This window comes from Canis lupus, chromosome 37 (genome assembly GCF_003254725.2).
Source record: "Canis lupus dingo isolate Sandy chromosome 37, ASM325472v2, whole genome shotgun sequence".
Taxonomy (NCBI): Eukaryota; Metazoa; Chordata; class Mammalia; order Carnivora; family Canidae; genus Canis; species Canis lupus.
In genome coordinates, this window is record NC_064279.1 from 29,134,436 (window position 1) to 29,159,286 (window position 24,851).

The 24,851-nt window shown below is 43.1% G+C and overlaps 1 protein-coding gene across 2 annotated transcripts in view; it reads left to right on the forward strand.

Annotated features, from left to right (window-relative positions):
* The window catches only part of MOGAT1 (monoacylglycerol O-acyltransferase 1), a 39,408-nt gene that overhangs the window by 2,725 nt on the left and 11,832 nt on the right, over nucleotides 1-24,851 (forward strand). For both annotated transcript variants that reach the window (XR_007408848.1, XM_049106572.1), the window contains exons 2-5: nucleotides 13,294-13,472; nucleotides 13,896-14,100; nucleotides 20,117-20,291; nucleotides 21,267-21,466. Coding sequence is in view for 1 of the 2 variants with exons in the window: in XM_049106572.1 (XP_048962529.1) it covers nucleotides 13,294-13,472; nucleotides 13,896-14,100; nucleotides 20,117-20,291; nucleotides 21,267-21,466 (759 nt within the window). In the remaining variant the exon portion in view is untranslated. The remainder of the gene's footprint in view (nucleotides 1-13,293; nucleotides 13,473-13,895; nucleotides 14,101-20,116; nucleotides 20,292-21,266; nucleotides 21,467-24,851) is intronic.

Below are 24,851 nucleotides of genomic sequence, written 5' to 3' on the forward strand. Positions count from 1 at the left end.
GGTGACTTAGGTTTATAACTAATGATTCTTAATTTGGGTCCGACTGGAGTGGCTTGCAGATCATTTAAGTGCTTTTATTGCATGAATCTGATATTTGTGTTACCAGGAGCATGTTATTTTGTACTATATATTTTGGTCATTGTATTTTTGGAAACTTTCAAACACACGGGGGCGCCTGGGTGGCTCAGTCAGTGAAGTGTCTGCCTTCATCTCAGGTCATGACCTTGGGGTCCTGGGATCAGCCCCATGGGGGGCATCCTGCCCAGCTGGGAATCTGCTTCTCCCTCTCCCTCTGTCCCTCCCCCTGCTGATGCTCTTTTCTCACTCACTCTCAAATAAATTAATTAATTAAATATTTGATAAAAAACTTTCAAGCATACAAAAAGCAGAGAGAAGTGTATGAAGTGTCCCATGCCCGTTACCTGGGTTTATAGTTATTTTAACAATTTGCCATATTAGTTTCAGCTGTGGTTTTTGCAGAACTATCTTAAAACAACTCCTTATATTTTAATCCCAAGTACTTTAGTAGGCGCATGTAAAATTGGCTATTTTTTATGTAATCATATTACACGTGTAGTATAATCACTTAAAATCACTTGAGCTAAGTTCACATTTCCTACAGTATGTCAAAAATATACTTTTATTGGTGATTTATTTGTTTTTTTTTTAATTTTTTATTTATTTATGATAGTCACAGAGAGAGAGAGAGAGGCAGAGACATAGGCAGAGGGAGAAGCAAGCTCCATGCACCTGGAGCCCGACATGGGATTCGATCCCGGGTCTCCAGGATCGCGACCTGGGCCAAAGGCAGGCGCCAAACCGCTGCGCCACCCAGGGATCCCCTGGTGATTTATTTGAACCAGGTTCCAAGCAAGACCCTTTGTGTTGCATTTGGTTTTTACCTGTCTTTTGGTTTGGAACTATGTTCCTGGTTTGTTTTCTTGTCAGTAAAGCACTAGGGAAACCAGGTTGTCCTGCAAGATGTCTCTCCCCTTCAGGGTTTTCCCTGATTGTTTCTTTGTTGTGTTAACCTGTGCCTCAACCTCCTGTTTGTCTTCTATAGTGGAAGTTAGATCTGAGGCTTGATTAGATTTAGGGGAAGACCTTTGTGGCAAGGTCTCTTCCCACACCCTGCCATGTGCTTCATGTCACATTATGTCAGGATGTACATCATGTCTAGTTGTCCCATTAATAGCGTCTAAGAGTAATCAGGGTGCAGGCAGGAAGTGATCTGAGGGCTGGTAACTGGCATGTGCAAACAAATTCTCCATTGATTGTTGCCCTTTCACCTTGTGGTTTGAGTCTCCATCAGTGATCCTCGCTATTGGGACTCCAAAATTCATCCTATCCTTCATTCTTCACATACTAGCTAGAATTTATGCAAAGAATAACCCCCCCCCCCCAAATCATCTAGGGCCATTTGACTATACCCTACAATTCAATTCTTACTGGAAGGTAGGATAAGAACTTACTTACTTCCATTTAATTATCAATTTCAGAGGAAGGAGTCGATGTAGTAGCTACTTCCAATGGTGACAAGAGTTTTTATTAACGACGTTATTTTAAGATCTCTAAATCAGAACCTTGGCATGCATTTTCTTTCCAGGAAATGACTTTAAGCTCTTAGACATTGAAATACATTTTTGAAATCCCAAAATGTTTCATTTAGTCATGAAACCAAACACTCTTTCCTTGAGATAAATGTTAAATACCTGTCATCCAGCATTATAACATTGTATTCGTTTCAGGTGGATGACATAGGGATTTGATACGTGTGTGTATTATGAAATGATGGCCACAATAAGTTAAGTCTATCACCACACATAGTTATATTTTTCCTTGTAATAAGAGCTATTAAGACTCACTCTCTTAGCTTTCAAATACAATACAGTATTGTCTCCTGTAGTGACCATGCTGTGTGTTACACCCCCAGGACTTATTTATTTTATAAATGGGAGTTGGTACCTTTTGACCACCTTCAGCCATTTTGCCCACCCCTCTGCCCCCTGCCTCAGGCAACCACCCCTCTGTTCTCTGTATTTATGAATTAGTTTGTTTCTGTGTTTGTGTTTTTACAGAGGGAGGGGGAGGGGAGCCTGATGTGGGGCTTGACCTCACCACCCTGAGATCATGCCCTGAGCTGAAGCCAAGTCTGATGCTTCACCAACTAAGCCAACCAGACACCACTATGGATAAGTTTTTTTGTTGTCTTTTTAACATTTCACACACAAGTGATATCATACAGTGTTCTCGGTCTCATCTATTCCACTTAGCATAACATCCTCAAGGTCTCTCCAGTGGTATCACAAATGTCAGGATTTCCTTTTTTTTTTTAATGACTGAATTATATATATATATATTTATTATTATTATTATTTATTATAGAAAATCACATTTTCTTAATCTATGGACACTTAAGTTGTTTCCGTGGCTTGGCCACAGTAGGCAATGCTGCAGTGAACACAGGGGGTGCAGATGTCTTTTTGAGATAGTGATTTTATTTCCTTTGGATAAATACCCAGAAGTGGGATTTCTAGATCAGCTGTCATCCAATCTTAATATTCAAGAACTGAAATGGTATATACTAGCTTGTGTGCTACCAGCCTGCTAGCTGAAAAGTGGGAAGCTACAAAAGAGGGAGCCAACATTTATTGACTATCTTCTACCTATACCAGGTTGTGGCAAAGATCACTAGGTTTCCTATTTATTTATTCATTTATGAAGATTTTATTTATTTATTCATGAGAGACAGAGAGAGAGAGAGAGAGAGAGGCAGAGATACAGGCAGAGGGAGGTGCAAGCTCCCCTCTGAGCAGGGAGCCCGATGCAGGACTCGATCCCAGGATCACACCCTGAGCCAGAGGCAGATGCTCAACCACTGAGTCCCCCAGACACCCCAGGTTTAACTTTTTAAGAAAGTGCCAGACTTTCTTCCCAAGTAGTTGTCTATTTATATTCCCACCAGCAGCACATGAAGGTACCACTCTTCCAGATCCTAGCCATCACTTGATATAGCCATTTATTAAAAACTTTGTGAATAAGCACGCAGTAATGTTTCATCGTGGTTTTAGTTTGCATTTCCCTAATGGCTAATGATGATGAGCATCTTAGGCTTATTTGCTATCTGTATATCTTATCTTTGGAAGTGCCTGTATAAATCTTTTGTCCATTTTTAATTGAGTTGCTTGTCTATTGGGTTTAGAGATTTGGCTGTGTTCTTCTGGATCCGAGTCTTTTATCAGGTATATACTTTGTGTAGAATTTTCTTCCACTCTAGGGATTCTCCTTTCATTGTATAAACAGTGTCATTAGAAGAACAGAAGTTTTTAATTTTGATGGAGTTCAGTTTACCCATATTTTTTTTGTGGATGATAGTTTTGGTGTTTTATCTAGGAATTTTTGCTTCATCCAAATCAGAAAGATTTTTTTTATATTTTCTTCTACGTGTTTTATAGTTTTAGGTTTTATATATAGGTTTGTGGTTCATTTGGAGTTAATTTTTACATATGCTACAAGGCCTAAGTGCATTTTTTTGCATATATATAATCCAGTTGTTCCAGCTCTATATGTTAAAAAACAAACAAACAAAATATGTTCCTTCTCTGCTGTCACGCCCTTGTGTCTTTGACAAAAGTTAGTTATGCATACGTAGGTGGGTTTATTTCTGGACTCTCTGTTCCATTCATCTGTCTGCCTATCTTGATGGCAGTACAATGCTGATGTGATTACTGTAGATTTATCATAACTTGTGGAATCAGTTCTCGTTAGCCCTCAAACCTTGACGCTTTTTTTTCTTCCAGAGCTATTTCGATTATCCTATAGATTCTTTATGTTTCCATTTGCACTTTAGAATCAACTTGTCAATGTCCACACACGAGAAAATCTGCGATTTTCATTGGGATTGATTTTTGATTGAGATTAGCCTATAGATTAATTTGGAGAGAATTGAGATCTCAAAAATACTGAGTCTTCGCTGTGTGATTTTATTTATAGCAGAGCATATTTAAGAATCACTTGGGGATTTTTGTTGAAATGCAAATTCCCCCAGAGACTTTGATTCTGCAGGTCTCAGGGCCATTACATTTTCTTAAACTTTATTTTGAAATAATTTCAGAAATACTCATTGTAGAAAATTAAAATTCTGGAAAATTACAAAAACCCTAATATTCCTTCATCAAATTCCCCAAATGTTAACATTTTACCATGTTTTCTTTTCTTTCTCCTTGCCTCTCTCTCCACAAACACTCACAATTATTATTTTTTTAACTCTTTAAGGATAAGCCACAGACATGGTTTCTCTTTATCGTTAAGTACTTTATATTTCCTAAAACCAAGGGTACTCTCTTACATAACCACAGTATAAGTATCCAAATGAGAAAAATAACAGTGATACTGTTTAACAGTCTAATTCGTACATAGACCCTATTCACATTTCAGTAACTGCCCCACAAATGTCCTTTATAGCAAAGGAACCCACATGTTGTATTTAGTTGTCTTTTTTTTTTAATTTTTTTATTTTTTTATTTATTTATGATAGTCACACAGAGAGAAAGAGAGAGGCAGAGACACAGGCAGAGGGAAAGCAGGCTCCATGCAGGGAGCCCGACGTGGGATTCGATCCCGGATCTCCAGGATCGCGCCCTGGGCCAAAGGCAGGCGCCAAACCGCTGCGCCACCCAGGGATCCCTAGTTGTCTCTTTTATTATAGTTTTCAGTTTGTAGCTATTCAAAGTAGTTGTGCTTTTTTCAGATTGTAAACATTTCAGAAATAGCAAGAGCATGGAACTAGTTTCAGCAGGATCCTGTTAATTTATTTGCATTCATTAGGTGAAGAAGTAGGTCCAGTAATGGATTTGCTTTTAAACAAGAAAAATGTAGTTCTGTCTCCCTAAAACTTTTTAAAAAGCGTGTGGAACAGACCCACATGTGAGGAATACTGAGCTGCACCATTCTGCAGAGAGGTCTGAGGTTTCTCTTTTAGCGCCATCCTAAGAAACTCTGGGAGGTAAGTTCCCTTCAAGCAGGAATTTTAAAAATCAGAAGAATGTTACCCATACATTCTTATAATCGACAGATGGCCCTGATTGTGTTTTGAAATATAATGCCTCAGGAACAGGTAAGAAAAGAGTGTGATGTGCTAAACTCTTGAGTTCCATTTTCTTCCTCCATCCCGTTACATGGTTAAAATATGTATAAGAACAACAACAACAACAAAATATGTATAGGAACAATTTTTCATAGAGGAAAAGTGAAAACCTCTTGGAAAAAAAAAAAAAACAACCTCTTGGATACAAGTGGGAAGGATACACATACGAATTACATGTTTTCAATTATGTAATTATTTAAATATTTAATTATTTCTTAATATTTAATCCAAGTAAATAAAACTTAAGTGGCTTTTGCAATATTTTTCTGATGCTGTTTGCTCATGGAAATTTAATAGAATCATGTTCAAGATGAAAATATTCTTACATAAGTAGATTTGTTCTACAGTTTTTTCTTTCTAGTGGAGCCATTTCTTTTTTAAAAAGTAATCTTTTGAGGGATCCCTGGGTGGCGCAGCGGTTTGGCGCCTGCCTTTGTCCCAGGGCGCGATCCTGGAGACCCAGGATCGAATCCCACATCAGGCTCCCGGTGCATGGAGCCTGCTTCTCCCTCTGCCTGTGTCTCTGCCTCCCTCTCTCTCTCTGTGTGACTATCATAAATAAATAAAAATTAAAAAAAAATAATAATAATTTAAAAAGTAATCTTTTGAGTATAAGATAATTTGGACTAATTATTAGAAAAATTGAAAAGTGTAGAAGAGCTTTTAAAGACCCTAGGAAAATTCCATATTCCCATTCAGAAGTAATTATTATTAATATTTTGGCATATTTTCCCCTCCTGTTTATTTTTTTAAAATTATTTTTTAATGGGAAGCCCAGGTGGCTCAGCGGTTTAGCGCTGCCTTCAGCCCAGGGCGTGATCCTCGAGACCCGATATTGAGTCCCACGTTGGGCTCCCTGCGTGGAGCCTGCTTCTCCCTCTGCCTGTGTCTCTGCCTCTCTCTCTCTGTATCTCTTGTGAATAAATAAATAAAATCTTTTTAAAAATTAATTAATTTTTACTGAAGTTATCTACATACTGGAGAATAAAACAAATAACGTTTTGGATTGAAGTGTGTGCCATTGGTGTTTTTGTTTTTTAAGATTTTATTTATTTATTCATGAGAGGCTCACAGAGGGAGGCAGAGACACAGGCAGAGACACAGGCAGGCTCCATGCAGGGCCCCGATGCGGGACTCAATTTCAGGTCACAACCTGAGCTGAAGGCTGATGCTCAACCACTGGGCCACCCAGGTGCCCCACCATTGGTGTTTTTGAAGGTCTCAGGCAGTCAGGGCTAATAACATTTATTGAGAGTTTCCCATATACCGTCACTATTCTATCTATCTATCTATCTATCTATCTATCTATTTATTTATTTATTTATTTTTAAGATTTTATTTATTTATTCATAGAGACACAGGCAGAGGGAGAAGCAGGCTCCATGCAGGGAGCCCGACGTGGGACTCGATCCCGGGTCTCCAGGATCACACCCTGGGCTGCAGGTGGCACCAAACCGCTGCACCACCGGGGCTGCCCTACCATCACTATTCTAGAAGCTTTCTGTGAATTATCTAAGTTTCTTTAACCAATTATTTTTCCATGGTATAAATATCACTGTCTTAAATTTTGAAAAACCGATAGTTAAGCCTAGAACTTATAGGGACTTAACCAATTTATCTACATCAGGTCTTTGAAGAAGTGCCTATAAGGCAAAACACGTTATTAAGGATTCATCGACTTTTCAAATTCTGCCGACACTGACGAGCATCTGCGCCGGCTTAGACACCATACGGTGCCCTTGCACGCGTACTTTCTGGCTCAGCGCCCTTGCACTGATTGTCGGCATCCAGGTGCGTGCCCCGGGTCAGAATGGGTGGGAGCCGCAGGGGCAGAGCGGTAGTGCCTGCAGCAGAGGCGGCTCGTGGCCACCACCTGAGCCCCGAGGGGCCTTCCCCCGCCCCAAAGTGTAGAGCCTGCCACGACTCCTTGCCAGAAGCCTTCAGTTCATGGAAAGAATATAATCTTCATCCCTGGTTGTGCTAGAACCCTTCTTTTCTATAAAGCTGGGGAAACCCCCAGGCAGCTTTGAAGCCAGAAGTGAGTGTTGAATCCATCATCCCGTCTGCACGTGAGAGTTTGAAAGTCAAGACTGTTTCGGGCTGTGGTGCAGGCTCCGTGAGGCTCCCACGCGGTCCCAGCCACGCAGCGGCGCTTCACTTGCTGTGATCACTTACATGTGTGGTTCATGCATTTCCTCCCATCTTTTAATTATGGAAAGTTTCAAACCTCCAGAAGAACTGAAAGAATAGTTCAGTAAGCATTTTTTTAAACCTGGATTCACCAGCTCTTAGAGTTTTTCTACATTTGCCACCGTCACGTTCTGTCCCTCTCCACACACACTTTGTTATTGCTGCTGTTGAACCATTTGGAAGTGAGAAATTAAGCTGTAAACATCATGGTACTTCATGCTAAATACTATAGAATGCGCCTCTTGAAAACAAGGATTTTTTTTTTCCTTTTTTAAAAAGATTTTTTATTTATTCATTCAAGAGAGAACAGAGAGAGGCAGAGACTCAGGCTCTCCGCAGGGGCCTGATGGGGGACTCGATCCCAGGCCTCAGGATCACGCCCTGAGTCAAAGGCAGGCGCTGAACTGCTGAGCCAGCCAGGCGTCCTGAAAAGGATTTTCTACATAATCACAATCCAGATATCGTACCCAAGAAGTTTGTCAGTGATATAATAATCTTATTTAAAAAAAATAAAAATAAAAAAAAATAATCTTATTTAATATATGGTTCATATTCAGATTTCCTTGACGGTCTTCAAATTTTCCTTTAAAGCTAGACCAGCTCCTACACCTTTGGGTATTTATTTATTTATTTATTTATTTTTAAGATTTTATTTGAGAGAAATGAGCAAGGGGGACAAGCAGACTCCCCACTGAGCAGGGAGCCCGACAGGACACAGGCTCGATCCCAGCATCCTGGGATCAGGACCGGAGTTGAAGGCAGATGCTTAACAGATGGAGCCACCCAGGTGTCCCACCTTTTGTTTTTTAATCTCTTGTAACACCGGTATTTTTCTGAAGAGCCCCAGCTGATTATCTTATAGAATGTCCCAGAGTCTGGACTTGCCTAATTGTTGTCATGATTCGAGTCAGGTTGACCATTTTTGCAAAAAGATCACAAAGGTGAAGAGGCGTATTTCCCGTTAGGTCATATCAAGAGGCATCATGTCATTTTGTCCCTTTATTGGTGATGTTACATTTAACGACAATGCCCTGCATTTTGGCCGAGCCTCATTTCTGACGTTTAGTACTGTTGAGGCAGGTGGGGCATGCGGCATTATTCACAGGAGCCAGAAGGTAGGAACCGCCCAAATGTTGAACGATGACTGTTGAACAGATGAATGGGTAAACGAATCGTCATATGGCCCATACAGGGGGACATCATTCAGCCCTAAAGGAGAACGAATACATATTCGTACGATAGGTGCGTACTGATACATACTTCAAGATGGATGAGCCTCAAAAACCTGATGTTAAGTGAAAGTCTACACAAGCTTACATATTGGGTCATTCCGTTTCTATGAAATACCTAGAGCAGGTAAATCCATAGAAACATAATGCATAATTACGTTGGTGGTCGCTGGGGCATAAAAGAAGGGAATTGGAATAACTGCCTGACGGGTTCAGGGTTATATTGTTGAGTGATCTGAGTATTTGCAACCAGGTACATGTGGTAGTTGTACAGCATTGTGAATGTATTAAGTGTCACCAGATTGATTTCTTGAAAATTGTTAATTTATGGGAGTTTCACCTCAATAAAAACTGAGGGGGAAGCAGCTTCCTGATGATGTAGAGGAAGTAGAATGTACGGGTGTGAGGTTATAATGGAGGCTGAAAGATAGAGGCTGGCGAGGGGCTTTCCATTCAACATTAGCCTCAGTTGAAGCAACTGAAATGTCAAGCCTTCCATGCAGCCTGGTTGGTGGATCAGGGCCATTTTCGAAGGTATCAACCTCAGTTTTGAAAACTCCACATTGTGCTGGAGTAGACTTTTGTATCTTTTTGACCTCCAATTCAGGAGAGTCGTGTTACCTGGGATTGCTTAATGACCTAAGAATAGAAAAGAGAGATGATCTGGTCACCTGGTTTTTTTGGTGTTTTCTTCTTTCCATCCGACTTAGGATCATGGGATTTCAAAAGCTATTTTGGTGCAGCTCATGATACGGAATATTAAAGAATGTATGCAATGTGTGGAGTGGGAGTTAAAATTAGAACAGCTCCTTTGGACTGCGAAGGATCAAAGTGTATCAAGTGACAGGTGTTGATGCTTGGTGTTCCAGGGTTTTACTGACTGACTGTCCACTAGAAATAAATTGAAATGTGGGGAAATGTTAGGCGAGATTATGTTTAGAGAGAAAATTTGCTAGAAGCCCATGTTTTCAAAAAGAAAAGAATGGTTGAATTGGTATTCCCAGTCAATGGAATGTCCATCAGCCATCAAAAAATACCATTTATGAAGAGGTTTTAATACCAGATTTATGATATGAAACAGTGTGAGGTCATCACGAGAGATACAATATGGAAATTTTTTTTAAAAGATTTTATTTATTCACGAGAGACCCACAGAGAGAGGCAGAGACACAGGCAGAGGGAGAAGCAGGCTCCACGCAGGGAGCCTGACGTGGGATTCGATCCCAGGTCTCCAGTATCACACTCTGGGCTGCAGACGGCACTAAACCCCTGCGCCACTGGGGCTGCCCCAGAAAAAATTTTTTTTAAGATTTTATGTATTTATTCATGAGAGACACACAGAGAGAGGCAGAGACAGAACCAGGCTCCCTGTGGGGAGCCCATTAGGGACTCGATCCTGGGACCCCAGGGTCATGACCTGAGCCAAAGGCAGATGCTCAACCACTGAGCCACCAAGGTGTCCCTGCAATATGGAAAATTTTTTTCAAAATGTGATCAACCATGTTAAGGAAACAACCTGTTCATAGGAAAAAAAAAAAAAGACCGCAAGGAAAATTTTAACGATACATTTTTTGTTGAGTGACAAGAAGGTGGGTGATATTTTACCTGCTTTTACTTTTTGCACTCTCTGCAGGTGTAATGGTGTAAAGGTGAACACAGTTGCTATAATGCTGGCGCCCGTTGGTCAGGTGCTTGCTGCGGGCCAGGCCCATGGCGTCTCTATTTCCCTGCAGTCCTGGAGGCAGGTGATGTGCTGGGCTCAGGTCACAGGTGCAGGGATTAAGGTTCAAGGAGTAAAAGAACCCGCCGCAGGCCGGGCAGCTGGTCGTGGCAGGCTCCAGCACGAGCAGTCCGACTCCGGATCCTCGGCTTAACCACCATCCGGGTGGCACGTTTAGTGGCTGAAGAGACACGCGTTCAAGTAGTGCGTGTGGGGTTGGGTTCAGGGGAGCGCTGACCCGGCAGCCGGAGGACTCTGTTTCTGGATCTGCTCTTGCCTCTTCTTGGTTCAAATTAAGTTCGTATGCTTTTGGTCTCAGTTTCTCTATCATAGTGAGGAAAACAGAAACCTCTCGTTTGCCTGATTTTTTTTTTTTTTTTTTATGCCTCCAAGCCTGCTGCTGCGCTTGTGATAACGACTTGTTAGTTTATGGTGCTGTTGCCATGAGCTAAGACTAGTTTGGTTTTGTTTAAAAAAAAAAAAAAAAAAAAGCATATGGGTTTAAGAATTCAGCAGATCCAGGTTCAAGCCCTTTGGATCCTTAAAAAAAAAAAATCGCTGAGCCTCAGTTTCCACATCTGCAGAATGGGAACAGGACTGTGCGCCGTGAGGGTTGTGGGGAGAGAAATAGACGCTGCTCGAGGGAGGCGGTCGCCGCCAGGAACTGTCCCCTTCGGTCCCTCCTCCATCAAGCCTCCCCTGATATAGCGTAGAGCCCGGGGTGATGAGACCTTTCTGAGTTTCTTATGCATTTTTTTTTTTTTTTTACACATTTTAGTAAAATTAAGGGAACATTAACCAACAGTGGCAAATTCTCAGCCCTGGGCCCTGGGCCGAGGGAAGCAGGTGAAGCAAAATGAAATGATCCTGGTAGGAATGAGGGCAGAGGACACTGCGTTCGGCTGTGCTTCTGGGGCCGTGGAAACTTCGCCGGCTGTTCCAGAATGCAACAGGACACCGGGGAGGGGAGAGGGCGCATCCTCCCTTAACCTAGCACGCGGCCAAAGTTCACGAACCTTGGCCTACCTTAGGCAGAGCAGCCCGGTCCTCTCATGGGGGTCCACTCTGTATTTAGGTTAAACCGATACTGGGCTCTTTATTGATTTCTGTGTCTCCAGAAATATATGTGGGGTTATTTTTGGCAAAAAAATAAAAAAATAAAAATAAATTTCCCAAACTGCAATAGGTCAGGGTGCTGTTAATCAGGTACCATGATGGTTTGGAACAAAACTCTCTGTCACACAGTTGACAGGCAGTAGGCAGGAGTTTGGGGGACGGAAGTCAGCTCCAAAACCAAGACTACAGCATGTAACGGAGGAGGAAGAGCCAAGGATACTCTTTACAGTAGCAGGTGGCATTTATTGAGAGCATGCTGTGTGCCAAGCTTTATGACTTTATGCTCCCCTTTCTCTCTCATTAATATAATTCTCTCTCCCTCTTTTTTTTTTTTTTTAAAGATTTATATATTCATGAGAGACACAGGCAGAGGGAGAAGTAGGTTCCCTACGGGGAGCCCGATATGGGACTCGATCCCGGATCCTGGGATCACACCCTGAGCCAAAGGCAGATGCTCAACCGCTGAGCCACCACGGCGTCCCTCTCTCTCTTTTTCAAAGATTTATTTATTTATTTAAGAGACAGCATGCAAGTGGGGGTGGGTGGGGGAGAGGGAGAGGATGTTGAGCAGGCTCCTGGCTGAGTGTGGAGCCAGAGACCTGGGGTTCAATCTCAGGATCCTGACATCATGACCTGAGCCGAAATTAAGAGTCAGACGCTTCACTGACTAAGCCACCCTGGCTCCTCGTATCTTTCTTTCTAGAAGTACTTTTCAGTCTCTCATAGCACAGACATAAGAGGAAAATGTCTAGCTTGGCTTACTGCATGCAGTACCTTGAGGCAAACATTCTTGTGACGACTACCCAGGGCAGGTTTTGTCAATTCTTGCTTCATGTATTTGAAGTTATGTCAGTAGGTGCATAAACAATTTGGGTTTTGCTTTGTCATAATGAAATGTTGCAAGTCGTGATAGATGAGCTATGATATAAAGAGTTCCTCCTGGGGCAGCCCAGGTGGCTCAGCGGTTTAGTGCCGCCTTCAGCCCAGGGCCTGATCCTGGAGACCTGGGATCAAGTCCCACATCGGGCTCCGTGCATGGAGCTCTGCTTCTCCCTCTGCCTGTGTCTGCCTCTGTCTCTCTGTCTCTCATGAATAAATAAATAAAATCTTAAAAAAAAAAAGAGTTCCTCCTATGCTATTTCTGTCTCTGGCAATAGAGTTCCCGAAAACAGAGGTTTGTTGCTAGAATGTTCCCTCTGGGGGCACCTGGGTCGCTCAGTGATTGAGCATCTGCCTTCGGCTCAGGGTGTGACCCCAGGGTCCTGGGATCGGGTCCCACACTGGGTTCCCTGCAGGGACCCTGCTTCTCCCTCTGCCTGTGTCTTTGCCTCTCTCTGTGTGTCTCTCAGAATAAATAAATAAAATCTTTGGGGGAGAAAAAAAAGAATGTTCCCTCATTGTGGGCACACAATTAACGGCTGCCCAGCAAGGTGAATACTTGTAGCAGAGACTCCTTTGCGTTCCTTGTTCAGCAATGATTCCTCCAAAAATTATGTCAGGGAGGTGGTGTAGACCATGGGCTTGGAGAGTGGACTGTGGATTTAGAACAACCACTTCCTTTCCCTGGGGCTTGGGCAATTCATTCAACCTCTCTCTGCCATTTTTAATTCTTTGGAAAGGACTGTGGCTGCTCCATTGATACTGCAGCTGCATAAGGATTAGATGAAACTATTTCAGCAGAGCACACAGTCCAATACTTGGCATGTAGTAAATATCCAATAAATGTTAAATGACCTGATATCATTGCTGTCTTGTTGTATTACCTCCCTCGAACTGAGGCTCAGTTTAACACACTTTGTGAATTAAGTCCCCCTGCCGTGGACCCCTGATTATATAGTCCAGTGAGTAGATGCTAACTGACCTGACCCCTGAGGTCTTCCCGGTTCCTACAGCGCAGGTGTGCATCGGAATCATCGTGGTACTGATCGTGCACAACTATTGGTTCCTCTACGTCCCTTATCTGACATGGCTTTGCCTTGACTGGCGGACCCCAGAGCAGGGAGGCAGGAGATCCAACTGGGTCAGAAGCTGGACCGTTTGGAGGTATTTTAAGGACTATTTTCCAATTCACGTGAGTACATTTGTTTTCTGTAGTATTATTTGGAGCGGGGAGAAGAATGGAAATTTGTTTTCATCACAGATAGGTCAGGCTTTTCTCCTTCCAGAGGGAGAAAACCTTTTTCTTTGGCCCAAGTGACTAAATGGGACCTAAGCTAAATTGACACCATTTCGAAGGCTTTGTGGAGAGAGAGAACTTTCCAAGGTCTTCCAGGTTTTCTATTTATTTCTATTAATTTCTCAAGTCTCTGGGCTCAGGAAACAGTTTGTAAATTTGGAAACAGCTCTAACCCAGAGAACAACACAAGTTGTATTTCCCGTTTCCTTTTGACATAAAAACTAATCATGAGATTGTTTTGTTTTGCTTTGTTTCTTACTGGAAACTAATCTGGGACTGTGTGTTTTTTTTTTTTTTTTAACTCATTATATACTGTAGCTCATCAAAACTTGGGATTTGGATCCAAGTCACAACTATATATTTGGGTTTCACCCCCACGGAGTGCTTGTTGCTGGAGCCTTTGGAAATTTTTGTACGAATCATTCAGACTTCGAGGAGCTGTTTCCTGGCTTCACTGCGTATCTTCACGTGCTCCCATTTTGGTTCCGGTGTCCTCTCTTTCGAGAATATCTGATGACTAGCGGTAAGTGAAGGCAGGTCACTGTTCCTACAGTGTTGTCGGGCGGCAGGACTACACAGGGTGTTCCCTCCCAAACACAGGTTTACAGTTCCTTTGTCAAACCCTGTGTCTGCAGCCCTGTCTGGTGCCTCATATGCTGCTCAGATGATTCTAGGCTCCCCCGCTGGACTGGAAGCTCCAGGAGGACATAGACTGTGTCTTTCTTTTCCACCCCAGGTGTCTAGCATAGTGCCTGGACTCCACGAATGTCCAGTAGATGTTAATTCAATGAAAGCATATAAATTGATGAATGCATTTTGTGCATCCAGATGTGGGAAAAAAAAGGATCCTGGGTCAAACAAGCGAGAGATTACACCTTTGGAGAGGCACTTTGCATGTGTTTATGAGCCTCAGAGGTGGGAAATGTCCTCCACATGCCTTGAAGCAATGGCTGTGTATAAACTAAGCAAACTTAACCTGTCTTTTTCTTCCCAGATTAACTATAACTTGGCTCAGAAATGAGTTCATTCTACTCTGCCCTCTCTGAACTAGTGGAAGACTCTTGATTAATGAAACCAGGACTCTACCAATTCCAGGAATAAAATTTAGCTGGGATGCTAAGAAGACACTCTGAGTGTCCCCAGAGGCTAAGCTTGAGTTAACGGGCTCTCACTTCAATTTGAGGGGTTCAGATTTATTTGGTTTTCCAACCTGACCACCTTCCTGACCCAACGTGACCTGCAATACCTTACAGACCGCTTTATGTGTATGGTCATTGCACGTGTTAATTATCATGGCCTCGCATTTCCAGAGTATAAAGAAAAGTTGATAGCCTCTTTTGGAAAATTTGTAATTTCAGGATGGCAAATTCAGAGATATTTCAGTGGCATATTCAGAGATAGAATTTTCCAGGGTCTTCCAGGTTTTCTGTTTCTTTCTATTTCTCAAGCCTCTGTTGTCATAACACACCTGATAGGAAATCACTAAGCCCCGGCAGACCGGGATCCCTGGCTGGGTTCTGTGGATGGACCTTCACCCGTGTATGGCCCTGGGCTCTCTGTCCAGCCTGGCCGTCACTGCATCTGGCCTCTAGAGGGTGCACCGAACCTCCAAACTACCATACGCGCCAAAAAAAAAAATTCCCTTCCGTGGTTTGTGGTCCTTGATTCGGTTATTTTTATAAAAGGAAAAAAAAAATTAAAGGGGAAGTTTTTTTAATTTCAAAAAAGCACAGAAATCTATCTACAGTATCCTGTTTGCGGATTCCAAGCCACAGATGATCTGGGGGTAGTGGTAACGGAGAGCAGGTGTGGCCAATTTATGGCCCAAGAGATGTGGGTATGTGGGTACCCCCTCCCCGTGGCCATGTCACATGCATATAATCAGCCTTAAGAGTCTGCCTCCGTTTGGGGCCCCCACAGTCCCTGCCATTTGCCTGAGCTGCCATTTGAGATGAAACGTGCCCGTTCCCTCTGGCCTGTGACAGCGTGCCGTCGTCTCCTTTTTGCCATACTTGAGATACCCGAAGAGCTAAATGAAAACGTGCAGCCTTGTGGCTGGTAGAGCTTTAGGGAGGTCCTTATCTCAGCGTGTGCGGAGTCCTCCTTTATTTCCCCGGAGCCAGGCTGCTAGGACAGCCTGGGCCACGGCGGCCCTCCGACCCCTGCCCGGCTCGGCTGTCGCCACGGCCCGAGAGCCCCGCGTGTGCCGAGCCCGTGTGGCAAGGAGCCAGCGGAGTCGCAGAGGTCCCTTGCGAGCAGCGCCTGCTTCGCTCTTACCCAAGAGATCTCTGCCCCTTGTAAGTCACGACCGTTCCTCTTGGTCCGTTTCGGTGACTCCGTCCTCGTCGGGGTCCACCAGGGCGTGCCGCGTGCCTCGGGGGTCGGCAGGGAGCAGAGCTCGGGCCCCACAGCCAAGCACGGCCCGGAGGGGCCGGTGTGAGCAACAGCTGGTAGATGTGACGAGCCTCGTGCTGGATGCGTCCTCGGGAGGGTGGCAGCTGTCTGTGTCACGTCATCACACCTGACAAGGCGTCCGGCCTGTAGCAGGTGCTCAGTGAGTGTGTTGAACCAAGGAACGAGTGATGGGTTGACGTGGTTGCCGCAAGGGGGGGCGTCTATAGGGAAGGAGCTGCACTTCCGACCTGGATGACAAGATAGGTGATGGTCCCGGTTTCTCCGAGAGGTGATGTTGCGAGAATGACATGGAGAAAGAGTGCAGGGCACCAGGTTTAGGAACATGGAGTTTGAGGTGTCTTTGAGTTACCAAGGTAGAAATGACCTTGGAAGTATGGGAAGTGTGGAGGGGCGCCTGGGGGGCTCCGCGGTTGAGCGTCTGCCTTTGGCTTGGGTCATGATCCAGGGTCCTGGGATCGAGTCCCGCATCGGGCTTCCTACAGGGAGCCTGCTCCTCCCTCTGCCTGTGTCTCTGCCTCTCCCTGTGACTCTCATGAATAAATAAAATCTTTTTAAAAACTAAAAAATTTTTTAATTTTTTAAAAAAAGGAAGTATGGGAGGAAGACATCCCAGGAGATAGATTTAGGAGAGCTCGGCACACCGTAAGTGTTAGTTGAGTCCACGTGTGTAGATAACATTAGAAGGATCACGGACCAAGAAGGAGCCTGTCTTAGTTCGGCCTGCTGTAACGCAGAACTGTAGACTGGGCGACGGGATATCCAAGATCAAGGCCCTGGCAGATCCAGGGTCCAGTTCGAGACCCTCTCTGGCTGAAGGGCAGCCATCCTGTTACATCCTCACATGACGGAGAGACAGCACCCTACCTCCCTCCCTCTTTTTATAAGAACACAGATCCCATTTGGGGGGCTATGTTCTCATGACCCCATTACTTCCTAAAGGCCCTATTTCTTAATACCATCCTACGGGGGATGAGGGTTTCAACATAGAGATTTTAGAGGAATGAACATATGCAGTTCTTAGAGCCCTAAGACCGAGCAGCATTTAAGGATGGCCTATCAGCAGAGCCTAGAGAGGGACCGGAGGCATGGCCAGAGGAGAGCCGGGGTCTGATAGCCCCGAAGGCCCTCTTTCCAATGGAAGTAATGCCTCCAGCTCCCGCTCAGCACATGCAGGGCAGATGGTGATGCCTTGAACTCAGGGGAAGTTCAAACCCATTGAGACTCAGCTTCTCTTTTTTTTTATTTTTATTTTTTATTTATTTATTTATTTTTTATTGGTGTTCAATTTACTAACATACAGAATAACACCCAGTGCCCGTCACCCATTCACTCCCACCCCCCGCCCTCCTCCCCTTCTACCACCCCTAGTTCGTTTCCCAGAGTTAGCAGTCTTTACGTTCTGTCTCCCTTTCTGATATTTCCCACACATTTCTTCTCCCTTCCCTTATATTCCCTTTCACTATTATTTATATTCCCCAAATGAATGAGAACATATAATGTTTGTCCTTCTCCGACTGACTTACTCCACTCAGCATAATACCCTCCAGTTCCATCCACGTTGAAGCAAATGGTGGGTATTTGTCATTTCTAATAGCTGAGTAATATTCCACTGTATACATAAACCACATCTTCTTTATCCACTCATCTTTCGATGGACACCGAGGCTCCTTCCACAGTTTGGCTATCGTGGCCATTGCTGCTATAAACATCGGGGTGCAGGTGTCCCGGCGTTTCATTGCATCTGCATCTTTGGGGTAAATCCCCAGCAGTGCAATTGCTGGGTCATAGGGCAGGTCTATTTTTAACTCTTTGAGGAACCTCCACACAGTTTTTCCAGAGTGGCTGCACCAGTTCACATTCCCACCAACAGTGTAAGAGGGTTCCCTTTTCTCCGCATCCTCTCCAACATTTGTTGTTTCCTGCCTTGTTAATTTTCCCCATTCTCACTGGTGTGAGGTGGTATCTCATTGTAGTTTTGATTTGTATTTCCCTGATGGCAAGTGATGCAGAGCATTTTCTCATATGCATGTTGGCCATGTCTATGTCTTCCTCTGTGAGATTTCTGTTCATGTCTTTTGCCCATTTCATGATTGGATTGTTTGTTTCTTTGGTGTTGAGTTTAATAAGTTCTTTATAGATCTTGGAAACTAGCCCTTTATCTGATATGTCATTTGCAAATATCTTCTCCCATTCTGTAGGTTGTCTTTGAGTTTTGTTGACTGTATCCTTTGCTGTGCAAAAGCTTCTTATCTTGATGAAGTCCCAATAGTTCATTTTTGCTTTTGTTTCTTTTGCCTTCGTGGATGTATCTTGCAAGAAGTTACTGTGGCCGAGTTCAAAAAGGGTGTTGCCTGTGTTCTTCTCTAGGATTTTGATGGAATCTTGTCTCACATTTAGATCTTTCATCCATTTTGAGTTTATCTTTGTGTATGGTGAAAGAGAGTGGTCTAGTTTCATTCTTCTGCATGTGGATGTCCAATTTTCCCAGCACCATTTATTGAAGAGACTGTCTTTCTTCCAATGGATAGTCTTTCCTCCTTTATCGAATATTAGTTGACCATAAAGTTCAGGGTCCACTTCTGGGTTCTCTATTCTGTTCCACTGATCTATGTGTCTGTTTTGTGCCAGTACCACACTGTCTTGATGACCACAGCTTTGTAGTACAACCTGAAATCTGGCATTGTGATGCCCCCAGCTATGGTTTTCTTTTTTAAAATTCCCCTGGCTATTCGGGGTCTCTTCTGATTCCACACAAATCTTAAAATAATTTGTTCTAACTCTCTGAAGAAAGTCCATGGTATTTTGATAGGGATTGCATTAAACGTGTATATTGCCCTGGGTAACATTGACATTTTCACAATATTAATTCTGCCAATCCATGAGCATGGAATATTTTTCCATCTCTTTGTGTCTTCCTCAATTTCTTTCAGAAGTGTTCTATAGTTTTGAGGGTATAGACCCTTTACATCTTTGGTGAGGTTTATTCCTAGGTATCTTATGCTTTTGGGTGCAATTGTAAATGGGATTGACTCCTTAATTTCTCTTTCTTCAGTCTCATTGTTAGTGTATAGAAATGCCACTGACTTCGAGACTCAGCTTCTCTATCCTCACCCCCGCCACCCTCTGCCTCCTTAGTAAGTGGTTGGTCACTCGGAATCCTGAATTATTTTCTATTCCCCCAGTAATAGGATCTCACAGTAAAATGAGCATATAGTTTTCCTTTGAGAAGTGAAGTGTGTTGTGTCTTAATAAAGCCTGACGCATTCTTGTATGACTCAAAGAAAACGGTTAAAGCCAAGAATGGAAGAAAATGATAAGACTTTAAAAAGCAATTATCTCTGAAATACAGGTCATTGAGTGGCTTGTGCTTTCATTTTTTCTCTTTTCCTTTAAGACTTCATGGTATTTTCCTCCAAGAGTACATAGTATGTTCAAAGTCTGAAAAGGAGTTTTTAAAAGTTATTTTTCTGTGGGAAAAAGCCTGGTACAAAAACTAAACAATTATATGACTGTCTTCAATAAACAATTTACTAAAATCAGACTAGACATTTTGAAACCATGTAAAGATCTGGTTATTTGTCAAATGTCTGAATTTTTAAACACCATTTACACTATAAATCTAAGTTTGGGAAACAACCCGTATAGGATATCTGAAAACAGGCCCTTTTGTGTTCAGAAGATCCAGTGTAACCTCTTGGAAAGGATATGCTTTTTGATCCTGAGCCAAGATTCACCAGGGTGGTAGTGGTCAAGGCCACCATGTACAGCTATGCAGGTTGTGCACTGAACAACTGCACAAGGCACCTTTTACTTATCATACAATATGAATAGAGTCCACAGAGTTGAGCAAGTGTACAGCCCACCCAAATAAGTGGTGAATCTAATAACAAGTGACATTTTAATGACCTAACCCATCACCTGCCGAAATGTTAGATCTTATTAATGGAATATGTTACCAAAGATCTATCTGGCTGTGACAAAATTATAAATAGAAGCTGTTCCAAATGTAAGCAGGGCCGGGAATTTTGTTAAATGTTCACTGACGTCATTGAACATTATGGTGAAGAATATTTTCATTTTTAAGACACGCTAAATACTTAAGCCCTTTTGTTTTCTTCATTAAGGGTCAGTCTCAGTTTCTAAGAAAAGTGTGTCCTATGTGCTGAGCAAGGAGGGAGGTGGAAACATTTCAGTCATTGTTCTTGGGGGTGCAGAAGAATCACTGGATGCCCATCCTGGAAAATTCACTCTGTTCATCCGCCAGCGGAAAGGATTTGTTAAAGTGGCTTTGACCCATGGGTAAGTCGCTTCTCGTTTCCAGTACCTGGGGTAGAGAAGTTAAGGCATCATTAAATGAACACAACAAATAAGGTAATTTTTCTCGTCCTTAAAGCAGACTTCCTCTTAGCTGACCTTACGGTAAAAGCAGATGTGGATGTTCATGGAAAATGGGTACAACCTTCCCACTGAAGGAGTTCAGCCCCGTGGGAGCCAGAAGTTAAACTTACCTTTAAAGGCAAAGCAAGGAGGGGGCGCCCAGGTGGCTCAGTCAGTTGGGCCTATACCTTTGGCTCCGGTCATGATCCCAGGTCCTGGGATCGAGCCCCACATGAGTCCCTGCTCCACAGGGAGGCTGCTTCTCCCTTTCCCAGGGCTGCTCCCTGCCTCTCATTCATGTTATTCTCTCTCTCTCTCTCTCTCTCTCTCTCTCAAATAAATAAATAGATCCGGACAGCCCGGGTGGCTTAGTGGTTTAACGCCACCTTCAGCCCAGGGTGTGATCCTGGAGTTCCGGGATCGAGTCCTGCATCAGGCTCCTTGCATGGAGCTTGCTTCTCCCTCTGCCTGTGTCTCTGCCCCCCCCTTCTCTCTCATGAATAAATAAATAAAATCTTTAAAATAATAAGTTAATAGAATCCTTTTTTAAAAAACAAGCAAAAATACAAAATTTTATATATACAGAGTATAAACGTCCAGCCCAATGAACAAACGAATCATGGCCCCAACGATAGGTAGAAAAGAAGCCTCCTGGGGCCTTGATTTTTCTATGGAATAAAATCCCACGAGTCATTGACCTGCTAAAGTACGTCCCCAAAGGGTTTCAAACAGAAGTCGGTTTCACTGTGTGGGATGTGAACTTAGTGATACAGGGAGATGTGGGGACTTTGGAAAGTGGTTGGGATATGTTGCAGAAGTCCTCTGAACAGAAGAAAATACTTAAATCTTTTTCCTTAAAAAAAAAATGCATATTCTTCCCCCCTTTGTTATTTGTAGTGCCTCCTTGGTCCCGGTGTTTTCTTTTGGAGAAAATGAACTATTTAAGCAAGTTAACAACCCTGAAGGCTCATGGCTTCGAACTGTGCAGGAGAAGCTACAGAAGATCATGGGATTTGCTTTGCCTCTGTTCCATGCCAGAGGGATTTTTCAATACAATTTTGGCCTGATGCCCTATAGGAAACCTATCCACACTGTGGGTATGTACATCGAAGACTAAAGGCTTGCTAGGATGAGTAGACGCATCACCTTAACCTTGAGCATCGTTATTGCTGCTGATTGCAGTGCTTAGGCGAGAAAAATGGCTTTGAGTAAAGAACTTCCTAAAATAAGAATCCTGTAGATGGTAGTTGAGCCTCATTTACAGTATGCCTTTTAGCCAAGAAATGACTGCATTTTCCATTTGGGAATTGATCACTTTTAGGAATACTACTATTGAACTGCAGGGAGAATCCAATTTCAACATCGAGTTTCTAGTACTCTCCATGAGTCTGTTTCTCTGCCAGCAGATTGTAACATAGCAATTCTGTGATGAACACATTTACATCAGTCTATGAGTATCGGCAGATTTCTGTGTAACAGGTGTCGTCGTCGTCTTTGTGTTCGGTTCACATGGGCACTGGCTTCTGTAGCAAGAGCACGTTGGGGATCCACACGCTATTTTTATATGTATTTTCATATGAGCTGATTTTATTTTAAAACGTGGTACATTGGGAAGGAATTGAGATGGAGGAGGAGGGTGATGGACTCTTGGTTAGGGCCGAGGGGCAGAGTCCTGAGCCCTTCCCATTGCAAGTGACCTGGGGTGCGGAACAGGAGAAAGTGCTGAGCCGGGGCTACGAGCACAGTTACCCGAGCTGTGTGCTTCATCTGAAGCTGGAAGGAATAGTTTCACCACAGATGGGCCATTAAATGACATCCCAAAATTTTGTTTTTAGATCTGTTTCATTAGAATGGGATTTGACTCCTACCATCAGGTTCTGAGAGCTTTGCATGGCACGTGTGGTCATGTGACACCATTTAAAAATGCCGTTATTTAACTCAAATGGAATGTTACCAGACTGATCAGTTTGTGTAGTGGGAACACAGAGATAAGTTTGCGATTGTGTTTTTCCAAGATAAGCTAGTTACGTTTCTTTGGCGTAATATGTACTAACAAGGTAATCGACGTGGGTTAGGCCCTGATTTCTCTTTGCCGTAATATTAAATCGTCATTTCTGGTTCCTTATCTGCAAAGTCCCAGAGTTGACATTTTGGGAGATATAGGGGAAATTGAAAGACACAATTTTTGGAAACTATAAGTTCAATCAAGTGGAGCTCATGCACAGGCAATACGTTGCAGGGTTGAAAGCCAAATATATTTTGTGGATTTAAATGATGACAGTTATCCCCCTGGTGGGGTTAAAGTTTAGTTTTAAGTTAAGTGGTTACCGTAGGATACAGCCTGGTTATAACTCTACAGACAGATAATGAGCTGGTCGGGGAGTCAAATGGAAATGACTGAATCTGAATTCGTTGTTGAGACTAGAAAACCTAGAGCTCTGGTTTTTGTTCTTGCCTAACGTGCTTCTCTTCAAGATTTAGAATAAGGGAAAATTGGGACTCCTGGGGGGCTCAGTGGTTGAGCATCTGCCTTTGGCCCAGCGCATGATCCCTGGGTCCTGGGATTGAGTCCCACATCGGGCTCCCTTCAGGGAGCCTGCTTCTCCCTCTGACTTAGTCTCTGCCTCTCTCTGTGTGTCTCTCATGAATAAATAAATAAAATATTTAAAAAAAAAAGAATAAGGGAAAATGACTTCAACGTGCCCTTCCACTTAGCTCCCAAATTACTTCATTGGAAATGCCATATCTAGTCTCTAGCATCCTCAGTCTCCTGCTATTATTTGAAGCCTTTTAAAAACGAAGCTGAGAATATGAATGTTTACATAAAATCTTAGCTGGCGTGCATGTGATCTCCTGGTGGTGAGTGGAAGTCAGATGCTTGAGGGCAGCCTGATGTGGGCCCCCCGCGCACCGTCACACCCTGTGTGCATTTAAAGGCTTTTACTTGTGGGGAGCCTGGCTGGCTTAGTCAGTAGAGCACACGATGCTCCACCTCCGGGTTGTGAGTTCAAGCCCTACAGTGGGCTTGGAGCCGACTTAAAAAAAATAAAATGAAGACTTTTATTTGAAATAACACAGAGGAAAAAAAAATTAAAAAAAAAAAGAAAAGAAATAACACAGAGGAGTATAGAGTATTGACAGTTCCATAAACAGAAACAAAGCTGGGATGCCTGGGTGGCTCAGCGGTTGAGCACCTGCCTTCAGCATAGGGCATGATCCCAGGGTCCTGGGATTGAGTCCCGTGTCGGGCTTCCTTCTCTGTGGGGAGCCTACTTTTCCCTCTGCCTGCTACTCCCCTTGCTTGTGCGCTCTCGTTCTCTCCCTCTCTTCCTCTCTCTCTCTCTTTTTTTCTCTCTCTTTAATAAACAAAGTCTTAAAAAAAAAAAAAAAGGGCGGAAGACATGAACAGAGGTTTCTCCAAAGAGGAAATACAGGTGGCCAACAGATACATGAAAAGATGCTCCACATCCCTCAGCATCAAGGAGATGCAAACCAAAACCACAATGAGATGTCACCTCACACCTGTCTGAGTGACTAAACTAGAAAACACAAGAAACAACACGTGTTGGTGAGGATGTGGAGAAATGGGAACCCTCCCCTCGTGCTCTGTTGGTAGGAGTGTAAACAGTACAGCCACCGTAGAAGACAGTATAGAGGTTCCATAAAAAGTTGAAAATGGACCTGCCCCGTGATCCAGTAATTGCACAATTGGGTATTAAACCAAGAAAATACGAAGACACAAATTGAAAGAGATACATGCACCCCTATGATTACTGCAGCATTATTTACAACCGCCAAGTTACCGAAGCAGCCCAGGCATCCATGGATTGATGAATTAAGAAGATGTGGCGTATATATTCAGTGAAGTATTATTCAGCTGTGAAAAAAGAGTGAAATCTTGCCATTTGCAACAACATGGATGGAGGACAGTATAATGCTCAGCATAAGCCAGAGAAAGAAAAGTGCCATATGATCTCACTCGTATGTGGAATTTAAGAAAAAAAAAAAAAAAACAAGCAAAGGAAAAAAAAGAGAAACCAAGAAATAGACGCTTAACTGTAGAGAACAAACAGGTCACCAGAGGGGAGATCGGTGGGGGGGGATGAGGGGAATAGGTGGTGGGGATGAAGAGAACGCTTATCATGATGAGCACTGAGCAATGCATAGAATTGCTGACTCACTATGCTGTACACCTGGAACTAATATAATACTATGTATTAGCTATACTGGAATTAAAGTAAAAGCCTAAGTAAAAAAGTAAAAAAAAAGAAGAAGAAGATACCATATATTTGGTTTACACATTATGCAAATAGCATTAATTTACATATTTTGTTATTGTCAGTTTATCAAAAGCTAGTAAGATGTTCCCATACCTTGTGTTTCATTACATAAATGATGGAAAGAAACGGATTTAAATATCACATTCATCGTGATAACCAGGAGGGATAACTGAAAGAAGTTTAGACTGTAAGAACCACGTGT